This window comes from Apium graveolens, chromosome 3, assembly GCF_009905375.1.
Source record: "Apium graveolens cultivar Ventura chromosome 3, ASM990537v1, whole genome shotgun sequence".
Classification (NCBI taxonomy): domain Eukaryota; kingdom Viridiplantae; phylum Streptophyta; class Magnoliopsida; order Apiales; family Apiaceae; genus Apium; species Apium graveolens.
In genome coordinates this window covers 58,982,454-59,003,049 of record NC_133649.1, presented here as the reverse complement: position 1 = coordinate 59,003,049, position 20,596 = coordinate 58,982,454, and the positions used below count along the sequence as shown (strand labels likewise).

Genomic DNA, 20,596 nt, shown 5'->3' with positions numbered 1-20,596 from the left:
AAACAACCGATATTTATTATAGTGCTATACATCGGTTTTAAGATTAAATGTGATGTCTTTGCAATAAATTTCAATTTATATTACGGTATTTTTAGGTGAATATGAGTATATTATGAGTTATTTATCCATTAAAATATGAAATATACATAGCTCTAAAAGCCATTTATTAAAATTCTTTCGAACAAACCGATGTGAAATGCTAGATTAGACATCGATTAGATTAGTTGCCCGATGTGAAATGTTTGATCAGACATCGGTTAAATTAGCCCCCGATGTAAAATGATGGATAAGACATGGGTGTTCTTCACGAAATCGATGTTAAATCTTTTTGTTTAACATCATCCAATTTCTCTAACCGGTGTTATTTGACTTAAAATACATTGAGTTTCTTTTCAGAACCGATGTCAAATGACTATTTCACATCGGTTTTTTAGTTCTTTTTCATTTAATATTATTTTACATAATGTATTTTTTACATCGGTTTACATTTACCATTGTGATGTTAATGTGTTGTAAATTACATGCCATCCTGTTCCTGTTTTACAGTCCTGTTTTACAGCCACATGAACCAATTGCATTTACACAACCAAAAAAATTACCAAACAATGCAACATCCAACCAAAAACATCAAACGGAAACATAAAGCTATATTGATACCAAATTTCTTAACATACAATATTCCAATAACCAATTCGGACATACATTCCAAGTCTAAAATAAACATCCCAACCAATAAAAATAAAATAACTTAGTTATCCAGACTCTTTTAACTGAGGACTTGTCAAGAGTTTATACATGACCAAAAAAAATTAAAGTAAAACGCATACTTGAATACACAAGTTCAGGAATGAGCTAATCTCTTTCTTCAAGCTATCACGGATTAGTCCATATATTTTTTTCAATACAAGCCATTAAGTGTTGCTAAAACAACAGAGCCGTATACTTGGCTTATAATTTCAATTGTGTGTTTGGCTTTCCCTCCATTCTACTATACATACTGTAAATTCCCCTTCCCATTGAAGATGCACGAAAACCCTGTACATATAAGTAGACTTTTAAAAATTGAGTCAACACATTTATATGGTAATTTCCTACTATAAAAATTTAAGCTCTATTTTGAAAAGCTAACTTGTGCCATTCTGCCAAACATGGTTGTATTTTCTGATTATGTAGATTAATTATAAATCTTTTATATTATGTATGACACACGGGATGTGAATTACCGAGTAGAGGCTGAGTAAGCAACTTCCCACGTTATCTAGGTATTTACACTTCCCAGTAACTTACGCTTTCCTTAATTTGTGAAACCAAAAAGTGTTTCAATATTCAATTCCTAGGTTTATTAAAATACCCGAAAAACTTCCTTTCAACCAAACTACCTCTAAGTCTTGAATTAATTTAGAGAGAAAAATCCAGTCTACGTCTAAAATAAGTGCATCGCGTTGGTTCAAATAGATGGGATGATTTTTATAATACATGTATACACATACACATACACATAAATAGATGTAATTTAAGAATTATTTAATATACAAAGAGGTCACACTAAGGACATATGGTCACAGAAGAATCAAGTCAGTTTAGAAGGAATATGTAGAGAAAATATAATTACTGAGTTACTAGAAATAGACAGGGGAGGAAAACATTGTTTTATATAGTTAGTGATATGAACCAACATTTGTGCTCATTCCAGTGTTTTAGTTCATAATTTTAGTTAGAAAATATATAAAGCACCGAGACATGACAGTTAAGAAACATGATCCAAATAGCTTGATCAAGAACATGAACACCAAATAATTTATTAAAAAAAGCTAAAGTTGGTAGTAGAATGAAAAAAATTAAAAATAACTTACATGTCATATAATGGTCTTCTTCTTTGAGGTTGTTCAGATTCAAAATATTCGAAAAGAATCTCCAACTGATCAGACCTTCCACAGTCAGCTTGTGAGACAGTTACGTTCTCAGTAAAAGATTCTGAAGACGGCTTAGATCCCACGTGCTCATCTGGTGCCAACATGCTTTAGCTTTCCCGTCGCTGAGGAACAAGTAAGGAAAGTATGTGATTAATGTTAGACATTCTGATGATTCAACCATCTCAGCTTTCTTCATAGCAGAAGCACCAAAGATCTCAATCCCATAACGAAGGCCCTTACTTTTGGTGAACAACTGAATGGCTGACAAGTATGGTACAAAATATGCACGAAAAGTTATGCTATCTATACCCAGCCTACATGAATTTTCACAATCTACTTTTACTTCTAAAACGTAGCTTCCATATTTCTCATACCATTGCCACTAATTTGCCCAAGCTGGTATTTGGCACCTCATGCTTGCACAGAAATGCATGAGAAATATCATGCAAACATTTCTAACAGTTCACAGTAGTTGGTGAAGTACAGATCACCGGAGAAGCAGAATGTAAAAATTTCTCAAACTCAGCAACTGGACAACCTGTAGCCAACTGAACAGCTTCAGAGGCTATTTGTGCCCTGTGAGAATCAGTCACCGCAGACAACAACTTGCTTGAGTTATTCTCTGGAATGAATATGGTTTGGTTGCTAGAATTTATGGCTCTGCTACTAAGTTAAGAAAACAATGTATGTCATTCATCGAAATAAAATAAATTTAAAACAAGACGATGTGAACCTTGTTAATTAAAAGGAGGCAGCAGTATTTTTTAGATAATTAAAAAACAAGTATAGCAATTCCTTTAAATTAATTAAAAATTTTAACTCTGTAATGAACAAATTACTAGCAATGTCGAATTCAAGGTATTAGAAACTGAACTGAAATCTAGAAATTCTGAAGAGCAGTGAAATGGCATATCTCTGCTGTCCTTTTAACTTGGCTTGAGGAAAATACAAATTAAAGAAACACCAGTACATATCTAACCAGCACATACAGAGGCATGTGTTGTGCCTACACCAGTACATACACCAGTACATATGGCCTGTACTGCTATATTATAATTGAATCTACCTATATAATATAACATATACAATAACTCGTGGTCCACCAAACAGGCTCCATCGATAAATTATTCATTTTGAAATTTAGATCATTAAAGAGGGTTTCATTTACGGAATGAAGTGTACCTGTTCTCGCTCGAAAAAAGCTCAAATTCAGCATAATCAAGTTGTGCATCAGGATCAATCCCTCTTTCCATCTTAACAAGCTAACTTACGGAATCAAAATTACCTGACAAATAAACAATCACCTATTAATTTAAAATATGCATCAGATACATTATAAAGAAAACGCAGAATCCAAGGCAAAAATCATATATACCAATCATGAATTTTTCGCAAACAAGAATATAAAAAATCGAAACTTGGGTAGTTACACAAACTAAATGAAGTAACAGAAGAACAAAACAAGAAAAATATCAGTATTACTTTCAAGAGGGGCATATTACCGGTCACTAATAAATAGTTCAGTAACATCAACAGAAGTAGACGACAACTCAAAATAAACTATTTTTAAGTTTTAACATTATAATTGCTCAGCTCAAAATGCACACACATGTTTCTAAAAGAATCTATTTTTAAGTTAGTAGTCATTTTAAATTAATTTGTTTTTTAATATAAGAAAAAGGAAAATAATAATTAAAACATTCAGTTGGACTATGTAGTGAAACTAGAATTGTGGAGTTTGCAGGGCACATGTACCAGAACTCAAAGTGTCAGACACTGAGAGTTGAGGTAGAATCAACTTCTTGACATATCACATTTCACTCCCATAATGAAGCAAAATATTCAGCTGCACTATTATTTAGAAATTCACCTACTAGTGTATTGAATAATTTTTTTAAAGTGGATGTGACAAGGAAACAATACACACAAAAGAAACAACTGGATGGAATACAACATTAAGCAACATAAAACAAAACCACGATGACAATTCATTATGATCTATGTATAACTGAAAAATCTTCAACGCATAATCCTCTCATTAGTCCACTTTTTTTGAAATTCTGAATAACTTCTTCCACGAATTTTGGCTGCATTTTTTTTTGCTAATTAAACACACTCACACACCGGCCTTGTCTTCGACAAGGTTCGAACCCTTGACATACCATGAAGGAAATGAGGGAGATACCGCTTGCATTCATTTGATACATGTTTTAACTTGAAAGACGTCATCAAAGATAGTTAAGGGTGACTTCAACTTCTTTAAGAAATAACATAAATATGTGTGTGTGATTGCTAAGAATAGTCCCCCGCATCACTAATGGTGCGTAATCTAGTATTTAATCTACAATCTACACCTAGTTATCCAAAATTGAAACATACCATTTGAAAGAACCCGAATGGAGGCACCAGAACTCTCCTGTATCGACTTAATCGTAGATCCCTGCTTTCTGATTAGATTAGTAGCATGTGGTGAAGGCAACAATAACTTAATTGAACAATATGCAATTGAAGCAGCTCCGGGTAATTTCGTATCTTCATCACTCTCCGGTAGTCCATTGACACGTTTAGCAATTCTTAGTACCGCATCCATTGCAGGCGACACCGCCGCTTCAGGTTCCTCTTTGTAATAACCCCAATTTTTGGAAATTTTTGAAACCCTTATGAATAGTGTTTTTGCTGAATGAGAAAACTTTTCATGCCACACTATGTAGGGGTTCTGATATGGATATTCTGAGATTTTATTAGTACTTTATATGGGATATAAGTGTATGTAAAGATCGTCAGAATCCAAATCCGAACACTTTGATTTTTCCCGGAAATCCAATAGATACGGAAAGAATTGAGTATAAGGTAACAGGATAAAAGGATTTAAATTAAAGGATTATAATAGAGGATCATAAAAAGGAATATAATGTATTGAGAAAGGTTAAGGGAACCTAAGTAATAAGATCCCGATATGATCCCTCAAACGATAAAAGAAAACGAAAGTTAAGCGAACAGTATAACAGATCAGCGGTCATTAGGCAAACAATTAGGAAGTTAATCAAAGGGATTAGAGAGGATGATGTCACCCAACAAATAGAAAGAGGACAAGGAGGGGAGGATGACATCATGAGGATGACACAAGCATGACATGGGAAGGAAGGAGGTGTGGTTGAATGAGAACCACACAAATTCAAGGGCAACAAGGTAATTGACTAAAACAAACACCAAAATCAAACCAACCAAGCCAAGCAAATCATTTTTCATCAAAATCAAAAAGAAACCAAGGCATTGTTCTTCATGCTCTCGGCCAAAACAGAACCAGAACACTAAAACTGCTGTATCTCCTTCATTTCTCACTCAAATATTGTGTTCTATAGCTCATTGGAAAGGTATTGAGATGGCCTACAACTCTTGTTCACAAGTCTCGTCCAAATAATCATGGTAAGACCCTCATTTTTACAGTTCTTTAAATAGGACTTTTAGAAACTTCAAAGCCTAACTTTGTGTTCTTGATTTCTTTGGAAAGATCAAGCTTGTAGGAGGCTCCTTAAGGCTTCCTAGCAACTTAACACCTCCCAAGGAAGGTATAAAATTCAAACCCTAGCCTTTACTTTATTTGTTAGTAATTTTAATGGTTGGTGTTGTGAAATGAGAAGCATGGATTGTGATTATTAGTAGTTTGGTTTGATTTGGAAGTGTTTTGGTAATTGAAGCTTGATTATAGTTCATAGGTCTTGATTGTGGTTGTTTGAGTTGAAAACCTTGGAGATTATGGACTGATGTGGTATGGTTTAGGTGAAGTTTTGTTTTATTGATGGTTATGAGTTGGTTGGTGGTTAATTGGAGTAGTTTAAACATTGGTAATCGCGTAAACATAGCCGTCGTAATGTCCGATTTTCTTTGGACTGTTTTTGTGCATAACATTAGGATCCGAGAACCCCCTGCTAGATTTTGACCATTGCCATGTTTAGATAGTTCATATTACGAGCTTCGTTTTGATATGTAGTTCGTTCGATTCCGATGCACGGTTTAGGAGAAACGACCGTTTCAGGTAACGGCGTTTCGCGAACGAAACTTTTCCCCTCGCCTTACTTTGAAACATAGGTTAAAGACCAAAAAGGGTTAATTAATGTATGAAACATTTATGGTAAGTGTGTTAGGCAGTTGGTAAGACACTCGCGAAGGAATCGCCTTAAAACTCGTAAAGGTTAAATTATTAAAAATGGTGGAGCCGAGGGTACTCGAGTGACTTAAGAGAATCAGTAAGCGCAAAACAAGCGTTAGAGTCTAAGTTAGTTAAAGTATAGATTTACAAGTGACTTTGGTTTAATTCCAACTTACTTGTTGTTTATAGGTTACCAGACTCGTCCCGAGCCATTCGTAACCCCCAGTCGCTCAGGCAAGTTTTCTACCCGTTATACTGTTGTTGTGATGTATATATGTATATGCATTATCTTGCGATAGATGCATGATGTTTATATTAGCAAATGTTGCAATATATTGAAGCATGCTGCTATGGTATATATATGCATGCCTGTTTCATATTCTTGCCATATATATCTGTTGGTTCAGTTGATAATACCTATGCTAGAGAATAGCGGTAATTTGCATATACCCTTAGTATAGGGACCCAAAGGTGAAAACATTTTCTAAAACCGGGAGTCGAGGATCCCGAGTAGATTTTATATATATATATTTATATATATATATATAGTTATAGTTTTCAAAACTATTAATCGAATAAGGTTTATTCGATAACTTGATTTTATTAATGATTATTATCTTGAATATTCATTCGAGGACTTATGACTCCTTTATTTTATTTATTGAATATTATTTGAATATTCATTTGAGGATCTATGACTCCGATTATTTGCTGAGATATATTCTTTATTTTATTAAAGAATAAGGTGTCAATAATCAAACTTATTTTTGATTATTCAAATAAAGATAGTACTTTCATATAAGTATATCTTTGGTTATTTGATATCCATTTCAAGTATAAGTTTTAATACTTCTACTTCAATTATTTTTATAAAGATTATTCTTTATGGGAATATTATTTAAATAATAATATTCAGTTATTTTCTAAATATTCTGGGGACTGATTTACTTCATTAAATCAGCTTTACTCCAAACAATCTATAAAGTGTTTTCGAGTCTTCAAAATGATTTTTAAAAGTTAGAGCGGATCCCAAAACTCATTTTTATATTTAAGATCTTCCTTTTCAAGGGGATTTAAATACTCGCTCAAAACCTGAGGGATCCAGCTCTGTGGTGTGTTTTATATTCGCAATAAGGTTGCTGTTTTGATAAATGAATTGATTACTTACCCAACACTCGGGAAGTAAAATTCTTGGAACAAGTTAATCCATTAACAGGCATCGCCTGGGAAATATCAGTGAGTTCTTCTTTCCAAATAGATACGACTTCTTGGTGGAGCCGTATCAACAAGTTTCTACTTGGGGAAAGTGGGGACGAGCTTTACGTATCAGAGTCATGGATTTCATCTGAACTAGGAGTGGCGTAAGTGGCCGAGTAGCGCCGGCCCAGCCTTATTATATTGGCCCAAATGGCCTGGAAGTTCCGCTAAGGCGGTCCATTCCTTAGGAGTTCAGTGTTCGGTTGACAAGTAAATCCGACAGGTTCTCCTCTACATGTAGAAAATGGTGGGGTTGTACTACTACGACTGATCATCGTAAGTGGTCTTCCTGGCGCGGCAAACTCCCGTAATGAGTTCATCATCCAATTGGATAATTTCTGCAACACTACCCAAAGCACTTCGATAGAAAGGCTACGGTTGGGCGATTGTTGGGTGTTGGCAGGGTCAAGTTTTCAAAATGATGTTTACATCAAATGAAGTATCTCGTAACTTCATTTTATTTTGATAATATTTTAAAAATTTAATCTATTCAAATCTTGTCTTATAGTCTCATCTATGTGATGAACTTTTGAAATTAATTATAACTTGAACGGTGGTAGTTCAAGTAGTATTTGGAAAAGATATAAGTATATTGGAGTATCTGGTAACTTCATCTTTTAAACTTATATCTAATTAATAATTGTCTTATGTATGACAAAGATTTTCAGAAAAAACGTTGAGACAAGGTTAGATATATGAGATCACCTTGCAACGATATTTTTTTTATACAGTTATACACTGGGACTTTGTGTATATTATGCATGGAAGAGGACTTCCAAGATTTTGAAAAGTATATATGTATATATATATATACTGAATATTTTGCGACTTCATCGCATTAAGATATCAACTTGGTTCATTTCTTTTGACCAAGACTTTCATGAGTACTAAGAGAAGGCTCATATACTATTAATCATTATACATATTATTTTGGTGGGCTTGCTGCTCACCCTTGCTTTCTTCTTTCATCACACAACATCAGATAGACAAGATGAACCGGACCAAGCTCCCGATTCGCAAGAGGTTAGGAGACGTTCCGCAGTTTTCTAGAAGCACTGATGCCGCCATAGCTGAGGTAGGAACTACCAATAGGCTAGGCTTTCAACTTTTGATGTATCAGATTATGTATATTTATGAATTGTAATAATGGCAAAGAAATGTAAATTTATTCAGAAACCTGTTTAAGGTGTATTGGCATATAATTGTGGAATAAAACGACTTGTGATTATTTTTGGATATTCATCTCTGAGACTATAACTTATGGTGTGTGTGTTTATTGTGGGGTCACAGTACAGAGTAGTTGATTATTTATTAAGATTGGGTGTTGTTAAGGGAAATGGAACTCGTGACAACCCGGATCCCCGACCCCGGATTTGGGGGTGTTACAGAAATGGTATCAGAGCTAAGCGTTATAAACCTCAGAGATGATGGGACGTTAAGATAATAAGTTCACTAAGATAATAAGAACTCTTGCCAAGTTCATAGTCGGACTACCTAACGTAGTACTGACAGTTAAAACCCTTATGGGAACCCTTATAAATATCGTGATAGGAGCGTAGTTCGTTATCGTATATGGTAGCGGAACTCCGAACCCTGAGGTTGAGGAGCAACAACGCGATGATGTTTTATTAGTAATTGGAGATCGGATTGTGGATCCGATAGAGTGTCCTAATGCAGGACCGGATGATGTTGATATTGAGGATGTAGCGGTTGAGGATGTTGTCCTAGAAGGGATAGTTGCTGAGGAGGATCCCATGGAGGATCCTGACAAGAATGAATAAAAGGACCACTGATGAATTGATGACCATGGTTAGGTCGACTACCAGAGGTAGGATTGGTCGGTCACTACCGGAGGTTCGTTCAAGTTGTAAAGATAGTAGCCCCTTTAACGCGGCTTACTCATAAGACTGAGAAGTTCGAATAGACAGAGAAATGCGAGAATAGCTTTTAAGAACTGAAGCAAAGGTTGGTGACAGCCCCTATATTGGCATTGCCGGATGGAAAAAGGAGATTTTGTGATTTGTAAGTGACGCTTCGCATAAGGAATTAGGGTGCTTCTTAGCACAGCAAGATAATCGCGTCTGCGTCAAGATAATTAAGGTAATATGAAATTCGATATCCCCGCCCATGAGCTTAGGCTCGTGGCAATAGTTTTACCCTAAATATTGGAGGCACTACTTGTATGGAGAGAAGTGCGAGAATTACCTAAGCCATAAGTGCTCTAGTACATTCTTACGTAGAAAGAGCTCAACATACGCTAGAGGAGGCGGTTAGAGCTAATCAAGAATTATGATTGGGAGATTCTTTATCATTCGGGGAAAGCCAATGTGGTGGCTGATGCCCTTAGTAAAAAGGAGAGACTCAAGATGATAATGACTTTGGGAGGGTTGATAAGAGATTTTGAAAAAAAAAATGGAAATAGATATGAAGGTAACCGGAGCCGGTACCGAAAAGTTGTTTGAGATTGCAATACAGCCCGAATTATTGGAAAGGAACATATTGTGCCAGAAAAAGTGATGAATGAAGGCCGAGAGCCAACAAATAGATATGAGATTAATACCGAGAGAGATGATAAGGGAATAATGAGGTATTCCTATAGAATTTGGGTTCCAAATGTTTAAGAGCTTAAAGATGAAATCTTAGATGAAAGCTAGTTTGAGGAATAAGAGTTAGAGCAAACCCTGAACGTGATAGTCAGGGAGGTCGCCATCAAGATAGAAGGAACCCATGACATATCGGAGTGGAAAATGAGGATTTTAAATTAAAAGATGACCCCAATTATGGGGAGTAGGATGTAACATTTTATACTAAGGAAATAGAAAGTCGAGTAAGGAAAGGAGACCCGAGACGGTACTCCTATACGACAATTCATGGACCTGTCTAGACAGAACTTAGACTATTATCCCCAACCACCACCTTGAGGAAACAATGCGATAGGAAATTCTTTCAGGACCTGTAAGTCTCTAAGCTCTCAGAGTTCCAAGGAACAGGTTGACCCAATCGAGGCAAGAGCCTGGATAAAGGAAATATAGGAATCATTTGAGATTCTAAATGATTGACGAATCTCAAAAGGACTGTTTTTGTCACTTACCCTCCTAAGAGAGAGACCACCCGCTGGTGAAAGACCAAGAAAGGCACGGAGCAAGAGATTATAATAAACTGATTTAAGTCCAGTCAATTGTTTTCGGGAAAGTAATTCCCAAAGATAAGGAGATAGTGTAAAAGCTTTAGAGCCAGAACAAAGGCAGACAAGTATGATAAATTATGAATCTAAGTTGTAAAAGTTGTCAAGATTCGTTCTGAGGACACGAATCCAGAATGACGGGATTTTTGAAATCAATGCTTATATTGTGATTGGTTTGTGAAATAATGATAAGAGAAAGGAAAATAAAAAAAAAAGAAACTGAAGTGGAAAGGAATATAAAGGCAATAGAGTTTGAGGAATGATAAGGGAGTTGGGTATGAGGAAACCCTAAAGACTCATAGCAATAGAAATAGAAAAGTATGTAATCGTCAGGATGATGATGATCCACCATGAGTTAAAATTGATGGTTGAAGGCATAAGAGATACATATATTGTACCCCCTTTAAGTTGGGAGGATTCGAGGAAACCTTGAGATAGTTCGAAGGATAAATATTGAGACACGGATAGACTGAGGAGACAAGAAAGTAAGAAATCAGGAAAAATTGGATGAAGGAAGTGACCTTCAATAATGTGAAATGTAAGACCGGTGGCTCGATACCCAGAAAGGGAGACGCCAGGTATGAGAGATATCCTAACATTGAGATGACTGTCGAGATAAACAACAAAAGTAAATAAGGAATTATTAAGAAGAGGTTCACGTTGAACATGACCAATATCTTCCAGAACATCCATGTTATCATTACCAAATCAGGAAAGAAAAGTGGATGACCATTGTTATCTTTTGGAGGCCATATGGATTGACCTCAATTTGAATAAGGATGCTATTATGAAGTTAGGTATAGACTATCGAGGTGGGAATGATGAATAAGATAATCTATCAAGGATATATGACTTGATTTATCCATGGAAGGATGCATGTACCTTTTTAAAGGTGGAATTAAGAATAGAACATCGGTAACTTAAAATGAATCCTAGGGGAATGCATAAAGGTTGGCATTTCACCCTTAATAGGGACAGTATGAGTTTTGACAGGATGAATTGGAAAGGATTAAGGTAATAACAACCTTTAAGAATCAGTGGAGAAATTTTTCAGAAGTATATAGACAATGGTTCTGGTATTAATAAATGGTATCTTAATATGCCCTGTATCTAGGGAATACAGGAGGAACGATTGAAGGATAACCTTAAAGGTTTTACAAGGAGAAAGGTAATATTCAAAATTCTCAAGAATAGAAATGTTGATAAAGGAAATATGACGTAACTATAATGTTGCCAAGTGGGGCACGTGTTAAACCACGAGAAAGTATGGATCGAACCAGTAATGGTCGAAATTGTTCAGGGCAATTAGGACTTAAGATAAAAGATGTTCTAAGTATGATTAAGAGTCAGTCTTGACAGTGATTAGCCTCTAAAGATTGAGGCAATAACTTATGGAAAAAAATGGTGATTTTTTTTCTCATCAGATTTTAAGGAAAACATCTTCACATAAGCTGTGATTGAAATGAGGTAGAAAATTATTTGGAGGTGGTTAAAATGACATTGACTGTAAGGAAATTGTACTATCAGGAAAGGCCAAAGAGGTGGCCGACACTTTAAAGGTAAGAGGATAATTATAGGCGCCTGTGCCAAAAGAATACAGTGATGATGGTTAAAGCTGTGAAGGTTGTATTATGGTTTGGAAGATTGACATTCCTTCTGATGACTGTGCAATACGCGACCGTAATAGTAGTTGGTAAAGGTTTAATTCGTGTAATCGCCATGAACGGGCTATCTATCTTAGAAGGTCCTATCTTGAGATAAGCCAGGACCATGTTTCAAAAAGGACTAAACAAACCTTTGAGTTAAGTCTTCTATTGAAGGCATATGATTACGAATGGTATTAACCTGCTATCGTTGCTTTGAGCGAAACTCTTCTGCAATTTTATTTGCTTCATGTCATGTATGTATGTCAGGATCAGGAGTGTTCTTCATGAATCATGAATGGTGATTATGTTACCTCCTTAGAAGAATTCGATACGATATGTATGGACTCCGTATGGTTAGCTATTAAGACTTCAAGGAAAATTAATGACTACAGTAGGTCAGTGGTGGACCATAGTAATGCAACAATGATTCTGCGAGTAATGAGCTGGTTACAACCATGAGAGTTGTATTGGAATGGATGTTGAGATTAAGTACCACTAATCGGGTCGTGGTGATGTATAAGTTATCATTGAATAGACTAATTAAGTAGATTATTTACCTATTGAATATTTATTCATCCTTATCAATTGAGGGTCGTATGACTATACGAGGAAGGTTGCGATGCAAGCATAGAATTCTAGTAACGATGATGTCTAGAATGAGATTCCAGATTCGATTTTCAATGTCGAGGGAGTTTCAAAGGTGATTGTGTATAAGCTCGAGGAAGAGCATGGGTCCATAGAATGATGGACGGGATAGCGAAAATATTTAGGCATGTAAAATACGATGCTATAATACTTTATGTTGATATAAATACATATATGTTTTGTTCTCCTATGACAAACCTCTATAGTTCAGAGGTAGATTCCAAGCCAGATATTTTATGGCAATATTTTTTTTACATATATACAATTCTCTTCAGTTCGTTCTTTTCTCTTCTTTTCATTTCAAGTAAGCTGAGAAGAACAACCCTTCCAGAAGGGGAGGTATTGCCGAATGACTATCTATCTTTGTGATAGAAGCCTAGTTGGATACCATCTATTGTTTAGTTGCTTGTCAAGTACTAAAGGCTGGCCACCTTCTGTACTAACTATGCAATATAACAAGTGTTCATGATCATAGTGATCTCTCAACAAATTCCTTTACTTCTATATGATTGATCAAACTTTGGGAAATAGAAACAGCAGAAAAAAGGAGTAATAAAGTTGTGGTAGTATTCGAAATGGAAACACATTCGTGATACTAAGGTTGAAGTGGTTATTAAAAGGTTATAGAACGCTAACGAGCAAAAGTATAACTAGTATAATATTAGGAACGGAAGGTTGTAGCGATTACGAACTAGAAAAGAATGGGTATTGAGAAGCAAAAGCTCTAATGCTAAATGCTATAATGAGAGTCTGTGCAATAGACTTGAAAGAATTTGGAATGATCACTTAACGCGGATTTAGTTATATCACGACAATAGATCATATGTCATTATCGAGATGTCACCTTATGAGATCCTTGAGGGAAGATAATGTCGATCTCCCTTATGTTAGGATGAAGTTGTAGAGCGCAAGATGCTCAGACCAGTAGTGGTCCAAAGGACCAAGGATATAATAGATCTAATAAGAGGACGGCTGGTAGTAGCCCAAGATAGGAACACGAAGTATGTTGATTTGACACGAAAGGACAAGGAATAGGAAGTGGGGGACCTAGTGTTGTTATAGGTATTTCCTTGGAAAGGAAGGATGAGGTTCGGAAAGAAAGGGAAGTTAAGTCCACGAATTGTTGGACCCTTGGATATATTAAGACATATTGGGAAGATAGCATATGAGCTAGCCCTACCCCCGAATATGTAGCAAGTTCATAATGTGTTCCACGTATCAATGTTAAGAAAATGTAATTCGGATGCCAGATAAATAGGGGCATATGAGCGCATAGGCATGCGACCAGACATAACCTATAGGGAGCAACCAGAAAGGGTTATAGATCGAAAAGGGACAAGTGCTTAGGAGAAGGGTTATCAAACTAGTCAGAGTTTGATGGTAGAACCACAATGTGGGAAAATTGACTTGAGAGTTAGAAAGTGCAATACTAAGAAAGTATCCCTATTCATTTCTATCTGATTCTGGGACGGAATCCTTTTAAGGAGGGGAGACTGTAATAACCCCAATTTTTGGAAATTTTTGAAACCCTTATGAATAGTGTTTTTGCTGAATGAGAAAATTTTTCATGCCACACTATGTAGGGGTTCTGATATGGATATTCTGAGATTTTATTAGTACTTTATATGGGATATAAGTGTATGTAAAGATCGTCAGAATCCAAATCCGAACACTTTGATTTTTCCCGGAAATCCAATAGATACGGAAAGAATTGAGTATAAGGTAACAGGATAAAAGGATTTAAATTAAAGGATTATAATAGAGGATCATAAAAAGGAATATAATGTATTGAGAAAGGTTAAGGGAACCTAAGTAATAAGATCCCGGGTATGATCCCTCAAACGATAAAAGAAAACGAAAGTTAAGCGAACAGTATAACAGATCAGCGGTCATTAGGCAAACAATTAGGAAGTTAATCAAAGGGATTAAAGAGGATGATGTCACCCAACAAATAGAAAGAGGACAAGGAGGGGAGGATGACATCATGAGGATGACACAAGCATGACATGGGAAGGAAGGAGGTGTGGTTGAATGAGAACCACACAAATTCAAGGGCAACAAGGTAATTGACTAAAACAAACACAAAAATCAAACCAACCAAGCCAAGCAAATCATTTTTCATCAAAATCAAAAAGAAACCAAGGCATTGTTCTTCATGCTCTCGGCCAAAACAGAACTAGAACACTAAAACTGCTGTATCTCCTTCATTTCTCACTCAAATATTGTGTTCTATAGCTCATTGGAAAGGTATTGAGATGGCCTACAACTCTTGTTCACAAGTCTCGTCCAAATAATCATGGTAAGACCCTCATTTTTACAGTTCTTTAAATCGGACTTTTAGAAACTTCAAAGCCTAACTTTGTGTTCTTGATTTCTTTGGAAAGATCAAGCTTGTAGGAGGCTCCTTAAGGCTTCCTAGCAACTTAACACCTCCCAAGGAAGGTATAAAATTCAAACCCTAGCCTTTACTTTATTTGTTAGTAATTTTAATGGTTGGTGTTGTGAAATGAGAAGCATGGATTGTGATTATTAGTAGTTTGGTTTGATTTGGAAGTGTTTTGGTAATTGAAGCTTGATTATAGTTCATAGGTCTTGATTGTGGTTGTTTGAGTTGAAAACCTTGGAGATTATGGACTGATGTGGTATGGTTTAGGTGAAGTTTTGTTGTATTGATGGTTATGAGTTGGTTGGTGGTTAATTGGAGTAGTTTAAACATTGGTAATCGCGTAAACATAGCCGTCGTAATGTCCGATTTTCTTTGGACTGTTTTTGTGCATAACATTAGGACCCGATAACCCCCTGCTAGATTTTGACCATTGCCATGTTTAGATAGTTCATATTACGAGCTTCGTTTTGATATATAGTTCGTTCGATTCCGATGCACGGTTTAGGAGAAACGACCGTTTCAGGTAACGGCGTTTCGCGAACGAAACTTTTCCCCTCGCCTTACTTTGAAACATAGGTTAAAGACCAAAAAGGGTTAATTAATGTATGAAACATTTATGGTAAGTGTGTTAGGCAGTTGGTAAGACACTCGCGAAGGAATCGCCTTAAAACTCGTAAAGGTTAAATTATTAAAAATGGTGGAGCCGAGGGTACTCGAGTGACTTAAGAGAATCAGTAAGCGCAAAACAAGCGTTAGAGTCTAAGTTAGTTAAAGTATAGATTTACAAGTGACTTTGGTTTAATTCCAACTTACTTGTTGTTTATAGGTTACCAGACTCGTCCCGAGCCATTCGTAACCCCCAGTCGCTCAGGCAAGTTTTCTACCCGTTATACTGTTGTTGTGATGTATATATGTATATGCATTATCTTGCGATAGATGCATGATGTTTATATTAGCAAATGTTGCAATATATTGAAGCATGCTGCTATGGTATATATATGCATGCCTGTTTCATATTCTTGCCATATATATCTGTTGGTTCAGTTGATAATACCTATGCTAGAGAATAGCGGTAATTTGCATATACCCTTAGTATAGGGACCCAAAGGTGAAAACATTTTCTAAAACCGGGAGTCGAGGATCCCGAGTAGATTTTATATATATATATTTATATATATATATAGTTATAGTTTTCAAAACTATTAATCGAATAAGTTTTATTCGATAACTTGATTTTATTAATGATTATTATCTTGAATATTCATTCGAGGACTTATGACTCCTTTATTTTATTTATTGAATATTATTTGAATATTAATTTGAGGATCTATGACTCCGATTATTTGCTGAGATATATTCTTTATTTTATTAAAGAATAAGGTGTCAATAATCAAACTTATTTTTGATTATTCAAATAAAGATAGTACTTTCATATAAGTATATCTTTGGTTATTTGATATCCATTTCAAGTATAAGTTTTAATACTTCTACTTCAATTATTTTTATAAAGATTATTCTTTATGGGAATATTATTTAAATAATAATATTCAGTTATTTTCTAAATATTCTGGGGACTGATTTACTTCATTAAATCAGCTATACTCCAAACACTCTATAAAGTGTTTTCGAGTCTTCAAAATGATTTTTAAAAGTTAGAGCGGATCCCAAAACTCATTTTTATATTTAAGATCTTCCTTTTCAAGGGGATTTAAATACTCGCTCAAAACCTGAGGGATCCGGCTCTGTGGTGTGTTTTATATTCGCAACAAGGTTGCTGTTTTGATAAATGAATTGATTACTTACCCAACACTCGGGAAGTAAAATTCTTGGAACAAGTTAATCCATTAACAGGCATCGCCTGGGAAATATCAGTGAGTTCTCCTTTCCAAATAGATACGACTTCTTGGTGGAGCCGTATCAACAAGTTTCTACTTGGGGAAAGTGGGGACGAGCTTTACGTTTCAGAGTCATGGATTTCATCTGAACTAGGAGTGGCGTAAGTGGCCGAGTAGCGCCGGCCCAGCCTTATTATATTGGCCCAAATGGCCTGGAAGTTCCGCTAAGGCGGTCCATTCCTTAGGAGTTCAGTGTTCGGTTGACAAGTAAATCCGACAGGTTCTCCTCTACATGTAGAAAATGGTGGGGTTGTACTACTACGACTGATCATCGTAAGTGGTCTTCCTGGCGCGGCAAACTCCCGTAATGAGTTCATCATCCAATTGGATAATTTCTGCAACACTACCCAGAGCACTTCGATGGAAAGGCTACGGTTGGGCGATTGTTGGGTGTTGGCAGGGTCAAGTTTTCAAAATGATGTTTACATCAAATGAAGTATCTCGTAACTTCATTTTATTTTGATAATATTTTAAAAATTTAATCTATTCAAATCTTGTCTTATAGTCTCATCTATGTGATGAACTTTTGAAATTAATTATAACTTGAACGGTGGTAGTTCAAGTAGTATTTGGAAAAGATATAAGTATATTGGAGTATCTGGTAACTTCATCTTTTAAACTTATATCTAATTAATAATTGTCTTATGTATGACAAAGATTTTCAGAAAAACGTTGAGACAAGGTTAGATATATGAGATCACCTTGCAACGATATTTTTTTTATACAGTTATACACTGGGACTTTGTGTATATTATGCATGGAAGAGGACTTCCAAGATTTTGAAAAGTATATATGTATATATATATACTGAATATTTTGCGACTTCATCGCATTAAGATATCAACTTGGTTCATTTCTTTTGACCAAGACTTTCATGAGTACTAAGAGAAGGCTCATATACTATTAATCATTATACATATTATTTTGGTGGGCTTGCTGCTCACCCTTGCTTTCTTCTTTCATCACACAACATCAGATAGACAAGATGAACCGGACCAAGCTCCCGATTCGCAAGAGGTTAGGAGACGTTCCGCAGTTTTCTAGAAGCACTGATGCCGCCATAGCTGAGGTAGGAACTACCAATAGGCTAGGCTTTCAACTTTTGATGTATCAGATTATGTATATTTATGAATTGTAATAATGGCAAAGAAATGTAAATTTATTTAGAAACCTGTTTAAGGTGTATTGGCATATAATTGTGGAATAAAACGACTTGTGATTATTTTTGGATATTCATCTCTGAGACTATAACTTGTGGTGTGTGTGTTTATTGTGGGGTCACAGTACAGAGTAGTTGATTATTTATTAAGATTGGGTGTTGTTAAGGGAAATGGAACTCGTGACAACCCGGATCCCCGACCCCGGATTTGGGGGTGTTACACTCTTTACCCGATATCAAAACCTAAATATCAGCAAAACAAAGCATTATACCTTCAACTTCATGTAATTATTTCCAATAACCATATCACACCCCTATCCCTATTAGCCTAAATAAACAACAATTAAGCCCAAACAAATATAAATATACAAAAAAAAAACATAATACCTTATTTAGTATTAAATTAACTTACTAATCATTACCAGTTGTCTATGAGAAGACACAGAGATTTTTAATTTCGATAAAATTAGCACCTCACAGTCACCAAATTAGAATAGAAAATATAAGCAGTAGGTAAACCCTAAATATATAATAGAACTATACTAGCTAAGAATGTACTTTAACATAAATGAATAAACTGAGACCCTAACACTAAAAGAGATCGAGAGAGGGGGGAGGGGGAGGGGGAGGGGGAGGGGGGAGAGAGAGAGAAAGAGAGAGAGAAGGAGAGAGTGCGAGGGGGGGAGGGAGAGAGAGAGAGAGAGAGAGAGATGTACACAAGAACTCGGCGATATTTTTGGAACGAAACCCATGGACCTTTTCAAGCTCTAAAGCCACTATTTAGGTCTAACCTTACCAATTTGAAGCTCGATTTGGTTCCTAATCAGGTCCAATTTGAGTGTCAATTATGTACTAGTTTTTAATTAGGGTTTACAAGAGGGGGTGGCAAGAAAAGAAGGAAAGAGAAGAGAGATGAGGGAGAGTCATGGTGTTTGAGATGAAGTTGAGGTTCGAGATAGAGAGAGAATTGCCATCGATGTTTGAGAGAGAGAGAGAGTCGGGCATGCAAGCAAAGAGGGAAAGAGGGGAGATAGTTTTGGAAAAAGGAAAATGAAATATGTGTAAAGGGGGAACAATTTTTTTGTTAAAATTAAACGGGGAAAAGTGTACTGAAACTGGGGGGAAAAAGATAAGTAAATTTTTATTTTTTTAAAAAAGACCATAGACAACGGTTAACAAAATTAACCGATGTCAAAGTTAAAAGCATATATTTAGCCTTTTAAATTTTTGAACATAGACAACGCCTACTATATGAAATCAATGTCAGTATTCGTATTCAACATCACTTTTTTCTAAACCAATGTTAAACAGGATTTTAACATCGGGTGCATTACATGCCGATGTCTAAGCACCAATGTCGTATCTACTATTTCTAGTAGTGAAGTAGTAATAGTAAAGCACAGATGAATCAAATAATAGTTTATATTGATCTTTAATAAACTGTTACAAAAATCTCTCAAGAACAACATTCTTAAGAGCAGTTAGGTTATATAATACTCGAGTTGTGCACTCACAATTAAGTGATAACCTAATCTGTGTTTATATATCACACAACTACAATCAATCTCTATTAATTACAAGATATGTTATAGTATAATTTATCTACTTTCTATACATATCTAAATAAACAACTATGATCCTATAAATCAGTAGATTCTGATTTATCCCGCAGCTTTGACTTATCCACTCAGATCCTAAAAGTCTTTACATTCTGACGGCTTGACACATCCTAAATGTCAGACAGATTCTGATTGGCTACACATCTTGATACCTCTGTCAGATCCTGACTCCTTGGCAGATCCTGATTCCTGACATAGATAATTTCCAAAAATCTCCCATAATTTATGCTTTATAAAATAAGCATAAATGCTAAAGTATCATCTAGTGCCAAAAACCAGAGAGACAAAATGTAGAGTGTAAAGCATAATTTGTTCAGATTTTGATCTTCATATTTCTTGATAAACTCTGAATTATCTCTGAACAAAAGCTTTAACCCTATCATCAATCTTCTTCAACATTATCTCTTCTAATTTGATCTTCAAGTTCTTTTCATATCCAGATTTATATGATAGTTGATAGATAGAAGCTCTTAAATTTCTGATAGGAGTTCTTTCAATTATCAACTCCTTCAGTGGCACATAGAAAGCTTTAGAACCATTAGGATTCATAGTTATGTATCTCTCTGTGAGAACATTCTCAATCACAGCTCCTCTATCCTTCATGTTGACTTCTTGCCCTCTGAAATTATTGTAAGTAGGAATGTATGATCCAAAGTATTATGAACCATTATCCAATATCCTTTTTTTAATAGTAGCAAGAATCATATTTGACCATTCTCTGGAAGCTTCATCTTCAACTCTT

The 20,596-nt window shown here is 35.5% G+C and overlaps 1 protein-coding gene across 3 annotated transcripts; it reads right to left on the bottom strand.

Annotated features, from left to right (window-relative positions):
• Positions 1–627: 627 nt before the first annotated feature.
• LOC141712321 (RNA-binding KH domain-containing protein PEPPER-like) lies at positions 628–19,269 on the bottom strand. Of its 3 annotated transcripts, none has more exons than XM_074515211.1 (6): positions 18,952–19,269; positions 18,464–18,478; positions 4,293–4,536; positions 3,096–3,198; positions 1,854–2,579; positions 628–1,035 (listed from the first exon to the last, which is right to left on the bottom strand). In XM_074515211.1, exons 1-4 carry the CDS (start codon positions 18,985–18,987, stop codon positions 3,176–3,178), a joined length of 318 nt encoding a protein of 105 aa, XP_074371312.1. In that variant the 5' UTR covers positions 18,988–19,269; the 3' UTR covers positions 628–1,035; positions 1,854–2,579; positions 3,096–3,175. The 3 variants fall into 3 exon arrangements, with proteins under 3 accessions (XP_074371312.1, XP_074371313.1, XP_074371311.1); XM_074515212.1 differs by having other exon boundaries at positions 1,854–2,489; XM_074515210.1 differs by having other exon boundaries at positions 1,854–3,198.
• Positions 19,270–20,596: the final 1,327 nt, after the last annotated feature.